At 49.8% G+C, this 13,963-nt stretch overlaps 2 protein-coding genes across 2 annotated transcripts; one reads left to right on the plus strand and one right to left on the minus strand.

The window, feature by feature from the left end:
• Nucleotides 1–3,785: 3,785 nt before the first annotated feature.
• HO133_010310 (uncharacterized protein) lies at nt 3,786–4,512 on the plus strand (the record flags this gene model as incomplete). The annotated part of the gene is made up of 2 exons (XM_037301164.1): nt 3,786–4,349; nt 4,405–4,512. The coding sequence occupies 2 exons, from the start codon at nt 3,786–3,788 to the stop codon at nt 4,510–4,512; spliced, it is 672 nt and encodes a 223-aa protein (XP_037153981.1).
• Nucleotides 4,513–6,776: 2,264 nt separating this feature from the next.
• On the minus strand, nt 6,777–9,663 carry HO133_010311 (uncharacterized protein; the record flags this gene model as incomplete). Its single annotated transcript, XM_037301165.1, has 3 exons — nt 6,777–7,029; nt 7,843–9,537; nt 9,593–9,663. The coding sequence occupies 3 exons, from the start codon at nt 9,661–9,663 to the stop codon at nt 6,777–6,779; spliced, it is 2,019 nt and encodes a 672-aa protein (XP_037153982.1).
• Nucleotides 9,664–13,963: the final 4,300 nt, after the last annotated feature.

Here is a 13,963-nt window from a genome sequence, read left to right on the forward strand (position 1 = left end):
GGTGAAGCTACCCAGAGGGACTGCTGCTGGAAGCAGAGGTTCAAATACCAGTCATCTGTACTCGTCGTAACATCTGCTTAGTAGGCTGACACAGGGCACAGAGCCGACGCTTAGCGTTGTGCTGTCAATGAATACAAGTGTGAGACTAGAAGGATACTTGCGAAACAATACCAAACGAATGTGAGTCTCTGATAACAAGAGATGTGGTAATATTGCTCACTATCTTTGGCCCCAACGAGAGGAGGGTGGGCAAGAAGAGTAGTACTAAGGAGATGTGGAGAGAGGATGGTGTAGACGCTGCAGAGTGGACAGGAAGAAATCTGCAAGTCACACCAGGAGCGGAGCTGGGGGCGCTTGAGGCACCAGCATGATTCAGGCTGCGGAGTGGCAGGGTAGAGTAACCCCTTTGACGTAGCCCAGTCTTTCGTTATCTGCGAACTGGCAGCCATCAGGAAGGATGGATTTATTTTTAATTGTGGGTCCGAAGGGGCCGAAACACCATGACCCATGTTATGCAGGGTCAGAGGCGATAGGCCTGGCTATAATGTGAATACGGTACCTATTTCTTGTTTGCGAGGCCAGGTCAAGACGCGTGCTGCAGCATACGAGGTAATCAAGTCTGGTCAGCCCCTGAACTTTTGTTTATTTATTGTTCAACGGACTTTCCGATTTGTCGATCAAAGTGCATGGTGGCAGTGGAAAAGTGGAAAGGCGAAAGAAAGGATGGTGGGGGAAAGTGGCCAGAATGCTATGGCACTGGTGGCACCAGATGGCATCAGAAGCAGGAACCCGCCGATTTCAGTCACAGTGGCCGGGATCTACGGCTTGGCAGTGACGTCGGATCCATGCGCTGTGACTGGGTCTCAAAGGGTAATGGTGTGAGATAGGAGATGTTGCAAATAAGGAAAGGCTCGTTCAAGAGGGTGAGTTGGGAAGCTTGAAGGAGCCATAGCGTCCGTTTGCCCCCTGCTTTGTCAAGCAATTACACTCTCAATCAGCACTAGCACAACAAGCTAATGGCGGCTATAATAGGAAGCGGGCTATCTTATCCTTTCGGGGGCCGCTAGGATCTTCAGGATCAATGACGGACTGGGATACAAATCCTCCGAACGGTTTCAAAGATACTTTGAAAGGCTCAGGGCTCACACCGCCATGAGAGGAGTCGCCCTCCCTCACGCGTCTCTCGTGTGGAGTCCATGGACCATGGCTTACCAAGCAGCCCAGGGTCTCGAAATGGCTCCGACCGTCCGATGAAGTGGTGTGCTATTCTGCCCAGTCCCAGGTTCAAGTGGTGGGCCCACCGGCAAGCGACCGGATCTTGCACTACGTATGCGAGAGTCAGGAGTTAAGCGAGATCGGAATCAAAAGCCGATGTTGTATGAAAGGACAGCAGTAGGTAGGGAGTAGAGGGTCTACCGGAATGCAGTGCCGCCCATATGCCATACTTTATGAGCCTATCCTCTTTTTCTCCTTTTTTCCTTTTTCCCTTTTTCCCTTTTTATCTTTCATTTTGATTTTATTTTATTTTCCTTGCAAAGGAGTGTGGCTTTGATTTGTTAGTGTAAAACTCAAACTGCCGGGCAACGGCAAAGTGGCGGTACTAGCGGCACGTTCTCTGCCAAGCTTTAAGACTACCTACCCTAACTGGCCCTCGTTTCATCGGCTATTCGCTAGTCTCTTGGCTATCCTTGTAATCAGACCTAAAGTACACTATACTTTAACTACTTTACTGGTAACCATCCCTGAGACAGGGCTGACGGGGGATGAATGGGAAAGTCAACATGCCTAATTTCAACCCTTTCTAATTTTAGATTATGTCAATCCTACATGTACATTGTACATGTACCCTACCACCTTCGCTTCCCTTATCGCCGACACACTTGCGCTCACCCGCGTGGCCATAATAAGCCTCGGAATCATTGGCCACTGCCCGTGATAACAAGTAACCAGGGATTGCATACAAAGCTCTCGAGCCCCTTCCATCAAATTTCCCTCCGCGGTATGCATCTCAGGTTCACGCGAGACTCAAGTTCGTGGGGCTCCAAAGTCTTCAGAATATCGTGACGCGAGCTGGAAAAACCGGATTGTGCCCCCAACTTTTCTAGCGTGGCATATCAACGGCCACTTACTGCATCAGCTTTCGCGTGAGCCACTGACCTATCACAAGAAGTGCTGCTCGCTAATATTTGGCGTTGATCCTCATGTGCCGACTTCGGAGTCTATTTCCAATCATGCAGGCGCCGACTGCTCACTTTTCTGTCGGCAAGTTGGTCTCACAATGTGCCGAGTAGTACCTACGGCTGCAAAGTTTGCTGGCTTTTCGACTGGCACGTCTGATGGACCACCAGTACCATGGAACTGTCGCGAGACGGCGAAACAGCATACGACGCTTCTATTTCGTTGACTTTGGGCTTCCTCGAGGTGTTTTCTAGCCCAGGAGAAAAGTTCATCTTCGGGCCGTTAACTTACGGTGGGGAATGTGAAGCAAGAAAAACTCCTGTTTTCATCGCTGACTAACATCGCATCGGTGAATCAAAGCGCCGATGACCGACGGGCCGATCCTTTGGTCATCTTGAAGCTTGGCAAGTACTTCTGATGAAAAATGGGCCTCTTTGATATGTCATGATAGCATGTAACAGCGTTTCCCACACTTTGTAAATTACAGATGAAGAAGTATTATGGACGACACTGTACTCAATAATGCCTATCTTAATCTTTCTAAACCAGGCGTGATAGGTCTTGCGGAGTCTTCGTCAACGAATACATGTAACAACGCGGAGCAGGATCACCTAGGTATTTGCAACTTCCAGGTGCGTAGAACATTCCGATTCACACGAAATGCTTGGAAGTAGCATCGAGGTATTACCAATCTTACATAGAACCTCTTTCTACAAGATGAAGAATCAAAAGTTACTCACATTCTTTGCCATACCTCTAGCATCTACGGATCTTGCCCACTTCTCGACCCAGGGAGGCCGCAGACTGTTGACTTCGGCTGACAACGTGCGGGCAATGTTTGAGATGCTTAACCCCATGCGAGCCAGTGGTGGTGAAAAGCTCTCCAAGAAATTACGATCGAATAGTAAGAGGATGTAGGAAAAGTCATGCATAGAAGGAACCTCAGCTTGTCTGTGTCTCAATGGCCACTTTCCCAGAAAAGGTAACAGTAAATGATTGTCGTGGTTAGTGAAGTCTTTCCTGCGCCCAACAGCCTATCCTAGAATCCTTGACATGAACAGTCAACTTATTTCGGTTGATAGTCATTAAAGGGTGCCAAAATAGAATCGAGGAAGCCTTTGAACAACTTGCTCGACCGTAGAGCGTTGAAACCTCCGACTTCTACCTGAGTGAGGGACCTAGAACCTTCGGACTTCCCGCCCGCCTATTGTCCTCCTATGCATGACATTTGCTCGATGCTTTTGTCAAGTCCCATCAGAGCTGCCATCATATTGTTATTGTGAGCTCAATTCATAATGTTTCACAAGCTGTTCAAAGCTCGGTGCCAGCAAAGCCAAGACCTCAGTCACCAGAAAACATGCCGAACAATCCTTCCTAGTGATAAAATGCGAAACGTGAGTTTCTGCATGATGGACGTTGTCGTCCTGAACCTCGGGCTGCTGCGTCGCGTCCGTAAATTGCATCAGAGCTGTCTGCTGTAATACAAACGAGCTTAGCGCCCATTTCTTGGTGCAACACAACCTGCCTTGCCAGAACATCCCACCTCACATCATCCCGCAAGATAATCCAACGCATCCGTCCTCGAACATTCCACTCAAGCTCTTGACATGCCCAGCATCAAGTCGCCCTCCACCGAGGCATCCGTTCCTACACTCTACGACGAGACTCAAGCTCCAGACATGTCAAGCACCAAGTTGCCTTCCAACGCTGACTCCCTTTCTACTCTTTACGATGAGACTCACCGCGGCATCTGGCACATAAACCCTCACATCGCAAGCTTCGGCAACTCCCCATGCCTCATCGCCCACCTTGAACACCATGGTCCTACGACTGACGGCAGCTTCGCAGTATGCGTTGCTGGTGGCTCCGGCAACTTCATCAACAAGAAACTCTACGAGTCCATCCCACAGGAGCACCGTCCTGAACTGGACACCTGCCCTCATCGTGTGGGTCTGATGGTTGGCGAGGACCAGACCGCACTGGGCACTGCCTTCATACCAATCATACTCAAGAATGCGGATACTGACAAGCCTTTCCGAATCGTGCTCCATGCGTATGTGCTTCCGAATATGCTGATGGGGATGTTCATCAGTGATCCTGCATGGGTTGAGGTGCAGCGGTTCCGTCCGAGTGGGCGCGAGTATGGCTGTGATTTTGGGGATGGGAAGATTGTGAGAGTCAAGGGTTTGCCTCATGACCAACAAGTGCTGACTGCCTAGCCTGGAGTCGGCTGTCAGGGTTCTGTTTCTTTGCGTTGCCAGAGTCCTCCAGAACGTGGCTTTGACCGACGCAAAGTACATTGGCGTTTTGAAGGATTTCGAGTCGAAGAGCTAAGACGTAACAAACACTTCAGTCTTGCAGAGATTATGTTCCAGATCAATCATACCTCGCATGCTGTGCTTAAACATACTCAAGTCTGACCGATACCAATGACAGGAAAGGACTTGTCTATTGTATCCTTTGCATTGTTCGCTGAAAACGATTCGCGTTTTGACCGAATGCCCTTGCAGTGAAAGCCTAGTCTCACAATGATTGAAATGGGTTGATGTAGCTGATGATGGTTTTCGTTTTGGCCGCCTTTACTATTTGATCGGAACCAGATCGCACCTACTGCAACGAGCAAGTCAACCCGATACTTCTAGCTTGAAACTCGACTCCGCACATAAGATGGCACGAAGCCACAACAGCGGTCTATATTTTCAGAAGAACCCGGGGCCATTTCCTTGGCAACAGCTGCAGGGCCAGAAGCTGGCCTCGGCCTCGTCGTCGCGACGTGGTGACGACCTCCGGCCGAGACTAACCCTGCAAAAAGATACACACAGAGGAAGACATCAAGATCTCTCAGCTTGCCAATGACCCAAGGTGCTTATGAGACCTTCCCATAAAAACACAAAAAGTCGAAGAAGGATGCAAATGGCAAAAGACTCACACTAAGAGCCTCGAAAGAGGGTCTTAGGCTACAGAAACTCGGAGGAGTTTACTTCCGAATCAAGGTCAAGGAGCAACATACGCTAGCCTCATCTTCACGCTAACATCCGCAAGACTGTGGTGACGGTGTCAAATCAACTAGACCATTTCGCCTGTTTCCCTCGATGGGGTAATCGGCCCTATTATGATTCATATTGTCTTCCTCCATCCGTTACCACCACCCACAACCTCTATGATCATACATACTCCGCCAACCCCTCCCATCGCAAATCACCACGGCGTGCGATTCTCCATCAGCACCGTACATTCCCACCCCCTCGGCAAGTCCATGGTCTAGAGCTCTTCATCACCAACGCGTATCTATTGCCACGCGTTGACATACTGTGTTTTTGTTTCCGACAACAATACTACACACCTCATCTCCACGTTCCCGAACCGATTCACGACGCGCACCCTTCGTCAAAGACAAGACCCTGCTCATGGCTGCTGACAAGTCAGTCACCATTACCATTCCACCTCCAATCTCTCCCCTCCACAGACCTATCCGCTCCGCCATCATGACCTTCCTCACGTGCTATGCATCACCGTTCCGATAGTAGCCGTGGCCACCGTTGGACTAGAATAGCGCCTACCCGCTTCCCTCCCACGATATGATAGACCACGACCTGGGAAACGCCATCGTGTACTGTAGGGCATACACGTTTCGACCGAGAGCAACTGGCGCCATGCGCGACGTAAGAGAATGTCAAAACTCATGCATAGGGGCGAAATTTTCCTGAATGAAGTCCGACAGTCCAGGCGCGGTGCCAGGAAAAAGGTTGACCCTGTCTACGCAAGGGAGTTGTGTGCACTGCGCTTAATCCTCTTTAGTAGCTAATGTCCTTTGACAAAATAAGCCGAACTGTTCCACTCGATCTCCACAAAGACATGCGCAAAAAAAAAGAGAGTTTTCTCTTATTGTCGAGAATTGGCATTAATTCTATGTATGACTCTTGCTAAGAGAATGTAGCATAAGTCATGCACATAAGCCACTCCTTTTTCCCTAGATCTCACCCTTAGGTACCCTCCCAGAAAGAAGATGACCGTTGTAGCCAAAACGAATTCCACATCATCGATGGTCCTTAATAGTGAAAGCGCGTCTATATTTTTCTTTTCCGTCCTTCCTTTTTGAGAAAATTTCCACCTTTCCCGAGATGATGAAGACGTCGACTTATTATTCCGGTGGATATCCATCAAAAGTGCCAGTGTCAAATGAGAATGGAAGAATCCTTTGGAACTGTTTTCCTTCCCTCTGGCAGTTCGCATGACTGTGGATGGATATTCGGTAGACTTCCATCTCAATGAGGGACCTCAATCTTCGGGATTCTCGCCCGTCTGGGATCACTCCCTCCTATACATGACTTTTTCTCGATCCTCTTAGGATGCGGTCTATGCCGCGTTTGGGTCTCGATAGAGCACAGCCCATGCGTTGACGCTTGGTGGGGAATGAAGGAGAGGAATTGTGGCTTGAGCTGTTGATGAGGTGGAGTAGGGCTAGATAGAGAGAGAGCGAGAGCGAGAGCGAGAGGTTTTGTTCTGAGACTGGGGGCTGGTAAAGGCCAACTTGAGAGGATAGGAGAGGAGATGAGATGAGAGGAGCGATTGACATGTCGAGCTGAAATCTTGTTGATCTACGTACGCATATCTAAAGAATGGCTCCCGGCCTGATCGTCGCCCTTACCGATCAACACAGCAGCGGACTGCACGTTCCGTTTCTCAGCATCAATATCAACATCAACATCAGCAGCCAACGCCACCCCATCCCCATCGAACTCAGAGAGCTCTTTGACGGGCACAGACCCTGCTCCTTCACTTCCATAAACCGTCACTTCACCTGCCAAACTCCCTTCCCAATCGCTAGGATAGATGGGATTGAAGACCTTGCTGCAGCATGCACACTACCAGTCCGACGGCAAAACCGCTCTGATCATGACCCACCTGGACATTATCACTGCGCAGTACCTGCATATACCTCGACCCAACACTCCGCCAAACAGCCTCTTGCCAAATCGCCGCATATGCAACATACTCTGTCAGACTGCTGGTTTTGTGACAATGCAACCCATCCGCATGCACATACTAAGAAACGAATTAACGCTACTGCCTCCAAAGGTAGGAGGACAAGACGACAACAATAAACGCCCATGACGGAACAACCAGACTCCAAGACCCTCCCGACCACCCTAACTGGCACCATCGCTTTCGAACACAGAACATATCCCCGCAGAAGCGACGACGATGATTCTAAACTTCGCAGCGCTCCGAGCTCCGCCATGACCCATGCTGGTTGTCCTCTTCTCTTCTTTGAGAAAGCTCGACAGATATCGATGAGTTTGTTTTCAAGCGACCCGGTCGATCGTTCGGGACTATAGATAGACGTCCGGGCTGCCCTGCGCGTCCTTTGCGATGTGTTCGGTGCTGGGCAGGGAGATGGCGGAGGCGATACTTGCGATGGGTAAGAGGTTTGCAGAGGTTTGGAGGCATGCGGAGAGAGAATAGTCACAGCGGAAGCAGAACGGGGAAAAATTTCCAAGGATTTTTCTCTTGGTATGCGGGTGATATGTACAATTCAGTAATGGCAAAGCCTAAGCGTCCGTTATGCATCCATGGCTTGCGTCCGTGACAATGCTGTGTCATGCGTCAGCTCATGATTCTCCTCTTATATCGCGAAAGGGAAGAGGAAGTAAAGTAACATACCTAGCATACTTCTTCAGCGTTCCCTTCTGGTATTTCAGTCCTGGCTGAATCCACTCTCCTCTTCTCTTCTCCACCTCCTTCTCATCCACAAGTAAATCCAGCTTCCTTGTCTCAGCATCAATGACCACCTCATCACCATCTCTTATCAGGGCGATCGGCCCTCCTTCCTGCGCTTCCGGCACTATGTGCCCAATCAGGAAGCCATGACTGCCACCGCTAAACCTACCGTCTGTGATCAAAGCCACATCCTTGCCCAGACCGGCGCCCATAATCGCGGAGCTCGGCTTCAACATCTCAGGCATACCTGGGCCACCCTTAGGTCCTTCATAGCGAATCACAACTACAGTCTTCTCACCCTTCCTAATTGCACCTTTTTCGAGAGCAAGTACCATGTCGTCCTCTGAGTCGAATACCTTGGCCCTGCCGGCAAAGCGCATACCTTCTTTGCCCGTTATTTTGCCAACGCAACCACCGGGTGCGAGACTACCGCGCAAGATCTGGATATGGCCGGTTTCCTTGATGGGATTACTGAAGGGACGGATGATGGTCTGATCCGAGGGAAAGTCGGGAGCGGTTTTGAGGTTCTCGGCCAGTGTCTGACCTGTCACTGTCATGCCTTTACCCGTAATGACCCCCTCTTTCAGTAGGAACTTGAGAAGGGCCGGTGTGCCACCAATGGTGTGAAGATCAGCCATTACATATTTGCCTGAGGGTTTGAGATCTGCGAGAAACGGAGTGCGATCACTAACGCTTTGGAAGTCGTCAATGGTAAGGTTGATACCGACGGAGTGAGCGATCGCTATCAGATGAAGAACGGCGTTGGTAGAGCCACCGGTGATGTTGACGATTATCATGGCATTCTCAAAGGCTTCTCGAGTAAGAATATCGGATGGTCGTATGTCTTCGGTCAACAGCTTCTTAATGGCGCCACCAGCTGCGAGACATTCGAGCTGTTTGGCTCTAGATTCCGCAGGGTTGGATGAGGAACCGGGGAGAGTCATGCCCATGACTTCGATAGCCGTAGCCATCGTATTGGCCGTGTACATTCCTCCGCAGGCACCTCCACCGGGACAAGCATGTCTTATGATGTCGAAGCGCTGTTCCTCGTTGATTTCGCCGCTGATGAATTGTCCGTAAGCTTGGAAAGCAGAGACAATATCAATGTCGGCGTTGTCTTGTGTAGCAGCACACCCGGGCTTGATTGTACCACCGTAGACCATCAACGAAGGTCGGTTGACACGTCCCATGGCCATGATAACGCCTGGCATGTTCTTGTCGCAACCCGGTATTGATATGTTTGCGTCGTACCATTGGCCACCCATGACGGTCTCAATCGAGTCAGCGATCAAGTCCCTCGACTGTAGAGAGTACCGCATTCCCTTCGTACCCATGGAGATAGCATCGCTGACTCCTATGGTATTGAATTGGTATCCTATGAGCCCGGTTCGCTCGACTCCCTCCTTCACTCTGTTGTTGAGGTCCAAGAGATGCATGTTGCAAGGGTTGCCAGAGTACCAGACTGATGATATCCCAACCTGCGCTTTTGACATGTCTGAAGGCTCGAGGCCTGTAGCGTACAGCATTGCCTGTGAGGCGCCTTGCGACTTTGGCTGTGTAACATGCTGGCTGACTTTATTGAGCTGGGGCGCAGAAGAGTCTGCTTTTCGCTTGGCGGTGGTAGTAAAACTTTGTATTCTAGCAATGCATCAATACATGCCCACCAGAAATGGGTGAGGGTCCATATACTGACTGTCGTTCTAAACATCTTGGCAGGATTATATGTGAGTGAGCTGCCCGGGCTCGGAGAGCAGGAAGCAGCATTGGGAGACCTTTTGAGATATCTTGGCTATGGCATCAAATCCATGCAAATCAAAGCCCTCAGAGATCCAAGGAAGAGTAGGTAGATGGCAAAAGACTTGCACTGCATTCATCTCATTCTCTCTCTTCTCTCCAAAAACTTGTCAGCTCGGCAAAGTTTCCGCAAAAGCGAACAAGTTTTTAGCGTGTGCAAGTGTATCTACAATTCTTGGCGGGACCGAGTAGCAGGTAGAACATGCGCGCGCACCACCAAAAGACCAGCAGAAACGTCTATTCCTCTCTCACACTACATCGCATTTGCATACAGGTGATACTTGAAGCCTTTGTATATCACTTTTAAAGATATGGCCCCAGTCCTAGGGCGATTTAGGTACTTTTCTACGGTATGCAGTAAGGAGGAGTCGCTGTAACAGGTTTGCGAGCGAGCATAGTGCTCAAGGAGGATGTATATTTGAGGCTGATATTCAAGAGTTGGAACGGAGGCTTAATGAGGAGGGTGTAGAGGATTTTGAGGGACTAGATGGACTATAACTACGTTCTACGAGATATGGTATAATTGAATGCGAGAAGGATCGACTTTTTACTACTATCTTGGTGGTGCGCGTGCATTTTTCTCTGTGCCAAGCATTCCAGATACCTACTCTTGCACATGCTAATTACCAACGTTCGGCCGGGAAAGGTCCTCGAAGCTTCCTCGGGGTTGGAGGAGGAGATGATTCTCGAAGGGTGGGCATTGCCTCTTCCAACATGATATAGAGCAGCTCGTACAGAGCTCCTTCAGACATGCCTGATCAGGCACGACGAAGAGGAAAATATGAGAGGGTCGAGCAAAAGTCATGCATAGAGGGGGAGAATACTCTGGCGTGCGAAGATTCCGAAGATTCGGTGAGGTGGAAGCTGAAGATTTCAAAGCTCTACAATCAAGTAGGTTCTTTAAGGGGAGAATCTAAATCAAAAAGGCTTCATCATTTCATCTTATCACACCTTTGTGGGTCTCAGTCAGAGTCAGTTGACTATTCAACTCAAGCACCCCAGAAAAACGGCTACTCTTATTTGAAGCTGGAATTTTGATATCCCTTCACTAACAAGGACAACAACTTAGGGTTCGTTTGGTCAAGACTGTCACCCTTTCCTTCCTGGGAGAGCGCCTGTTGAGACCTAGAAACTTTGAGATTCCCTGTATGCATATACGTTGTCACATGTTCTTACTGTCCCCATTTGGCTCGGAGGAATTGTTCAAGCATAAGCTTACAGCCTATGACATACAATCGGCAGGTCTTCTCACAGACGAAGCATGGTCCTGAGTCCTTGGCTCCACTTCGAGCGTGGGCTCAGGCGCGACCATGGTGATTGCTACACAATGGCTCTCAATAGAATATCTGTGAGAGGAGCGATGATCCATAGAAGGAATCTCTACATATCAACACGTCTCAATATAGCGACCCTTGCGGCGGAAACCAACGATCACTCCACCAGCCGAATGTACAGGTCATAGACGCTAGATCTTCAAATCCGAAATTTCAAAGGCACTAAGATAGAAGATGCACGTCTTTCCGGATGCTATAGCGAGCGAGCAATCGCTCTGATCCAGGATCGCGAATATGACATTGCGGTCAGAACGTTGTTGTACGGAATGAAGATCGACACTCATATTGGAAAATCTGGCGCACTTGCTCATGCGATACGGGCCTTATTTACACCCTGGGAGGAAAGAGGCTGCTGCCTTTCTGGCATGCTTTAGTTTTATCCCGATTCTGGTTTCCGAGTTTGGATATACTACAGCTAAACCAATATCAAAACACCAATCGTTGTGGAACCATGCGCTAGGGGGTGGACGTGAACGCATGATAGAATGGCGTGGCCTGCTGATGAGCGATGCAGATTTCAGTCATCGATGCTGATGGTACAAATATCGGAAGCATAATGTGCCATGCCACTCCTCGAACAAGCGCTGTTGCGGACCCGGAAGGTCCAACTATTCCGTACTCCAGCATTCGTACGCCATTTTCAGAGAAACCCATGTCGCGTGTGCGCTGAATGTTCCACCACGGTTTAAGTCTTCGTTGCAAATGTCTAGCATTTGGCCACCTTTCCCCGGCCTCCTAGGGAACAGCCTTCTGCGAAGATCTCTTGGAGGACTTCCACCTTTCCCTTGTCCAAATGCGGTCCTCATCCATTCGTATCTTGCCCTTTCTCTTCATGACCTCAACATCTACGCTTTCCCTTCCCTCGTCGCTTTCGCTAACAGCGCCATATTCGGACAACCTCAGCGTGGCGCTCTCGTTGACAGCGCCAAACTCCACCGCCATCAATGATGACTCGAATCAGACGTCCCTCGATCTTGCCTCCCGGTCGGGTGTACTTTGCAAGAAGATTCATGGCGAAGACCTGAATGCTGGCAGCTGCCGCAACGCCTGGCAAAAGATCCGCTGCACTTCTCACACTCAATGGTTCATCCCTCAATCTAGGGAGCCCGGTGAAGCTTCTTATAATAATGTGCTGATACCCGTTCGCTACTTGAGCGACGATGGAATCTGCGCTACCGTGCGTTGGCCCTAATTTCCCTTCATCTATTCACGTCCTGTAGCGACTTATAAGCTGCAAGGCATGTGAACGGGGCAGAAGATACTGTACACGTATGATCTGTACCGCATTTCGTGGCCTAGAATGTACATTGGAGAACAGGAGCTGACCGCGAACCCATCCCCCTTCACCATGTCACCTTGGCAACAGGCTCTGAGGGCGACATGTCTACCAGCGTTACGGTTTCATGGAACGCGGAAAGGGTTCTTGAACAGTGCGTAATCGAACAAGGAAAAGGTGGGATTGCTATACACTTCAGGGGGTCCTTCCCTACTCTGTCTCTCAATATACAAACAACATACCTTCCATTCAACCTGAAACTTGACCTACTATCGCCGAGCTGCTCTCCAAGCTCAACACGACTGACCCCTCTTCGATACTAGCTCGTAACGATGACCTGCGGATTACCATCAGGAGCTACGAACCCTCAGTCGGTTGTGAACCCAGACCACAAGCGGCCCCGTCAGAAGAGAATTGCGACGCAGTACTTACAATGATGCCTGCGTCCTACAGAACCATTCACTTTGGGACAACGGGCGATGAGCGTACCATTCCTGGTAGGCTTCCGAAGGAGTTATTTCGGGGTAAGTTGCATTTGCCCCGTTCGTGGCTATGTGCATTTATGATGCAGGAACTCTCAATGTATCGAAGCACACAAGTGATTTGACTGGACGCGGTTTTTTCTATTCTCTTGCCCCTGCTTTTATCATGCGAAGCCCAAACATCCTCCTCTCAATCCTTCGCCCAAGCCTGTATATCAACCGCCGCCACCGATGTCTTGTTCATTAGACACCGCCGCCTGACCCCCCTTCAGATCTAACCGCACCCAAATCCTATCACATCCTAATATCCATGCCGCACCATTTGCCACCAACGAAGGCTTCGTGGTTTGACATCTGGGCAGCCGGGGTAGCTGCGGACACCATGTACCTTCAACATGGCTTCACAGGCACGGCGGTCTGGCTGGGTAAGTCGATTCGTGCAAAGAGCTTTCCGGTGCTGATTTTGCGCTCGCATACTCATACTCGAAACGTCCAAGGAATGGCGCGCTGACTGGCCTGCTCAGGTGATAATGAACGGATTACCATCACGCTGGGTGTAGTAGGGATTGGGATAGCGCAGAATGTCTCTGCTGTCGTGGAGTCAAAATTGAGGTCGTAGTATCCATATGCCTACCTCGGTTATGATGGTCTCCCGCATAAAGTACTATCTATCTATCGGGTTCGGTTCTAGTTATCAACATCTTGGAGGGGCATCAACTTGGAAAAGTCCGTTGTTCGGACTGGATTCCTGCATGGAGTATATTAAATGGCGCAAGAACTTCTTGCTGCTATTGCTGTTGTCGGGAATTTGAGTATTGACACCGTTCTCCGATCGGACTATCACGTTCCCTGACGCCATTCATGCCTTGCGGGCACGATATTGAAAGCTAAAGACGAAGCCGACAGCAGGTCGGCTGGCGGGAATGATGACCATTGGGCAGGGAGACTTATGGGTTTCTTGGAGGCTGACGTGGAATTTGGATCCGGGAGGGAGGGGAATCAGGACGGAGTCGTTGCTGCTGACGGCCTGGCCTGACGGGAAGGGCCAACTTACCAAAGGACGGCATGTGGAAGCTTGTTGATGTTGGTAAATGATTTGTTTGCAAGATCACGATGAGGATTTTAAGCATGGTCGGAACGATCGAGCATATGGACTTTCCCTGCGAGCTTGAGAAAAG

Source organism: Letharia lupina (assembly GCF_014066315.1).
Source record: "Letharia lupina isolate WasteWater1 chromosome Unknown contig_8, whole genome shotgun sequence".
NCBI lineage: Eukaryota > Fungi > Ascomycota > Lecanoromycetes > Lecanorales > Parmeliaceae > Letharia > Letharia lupina.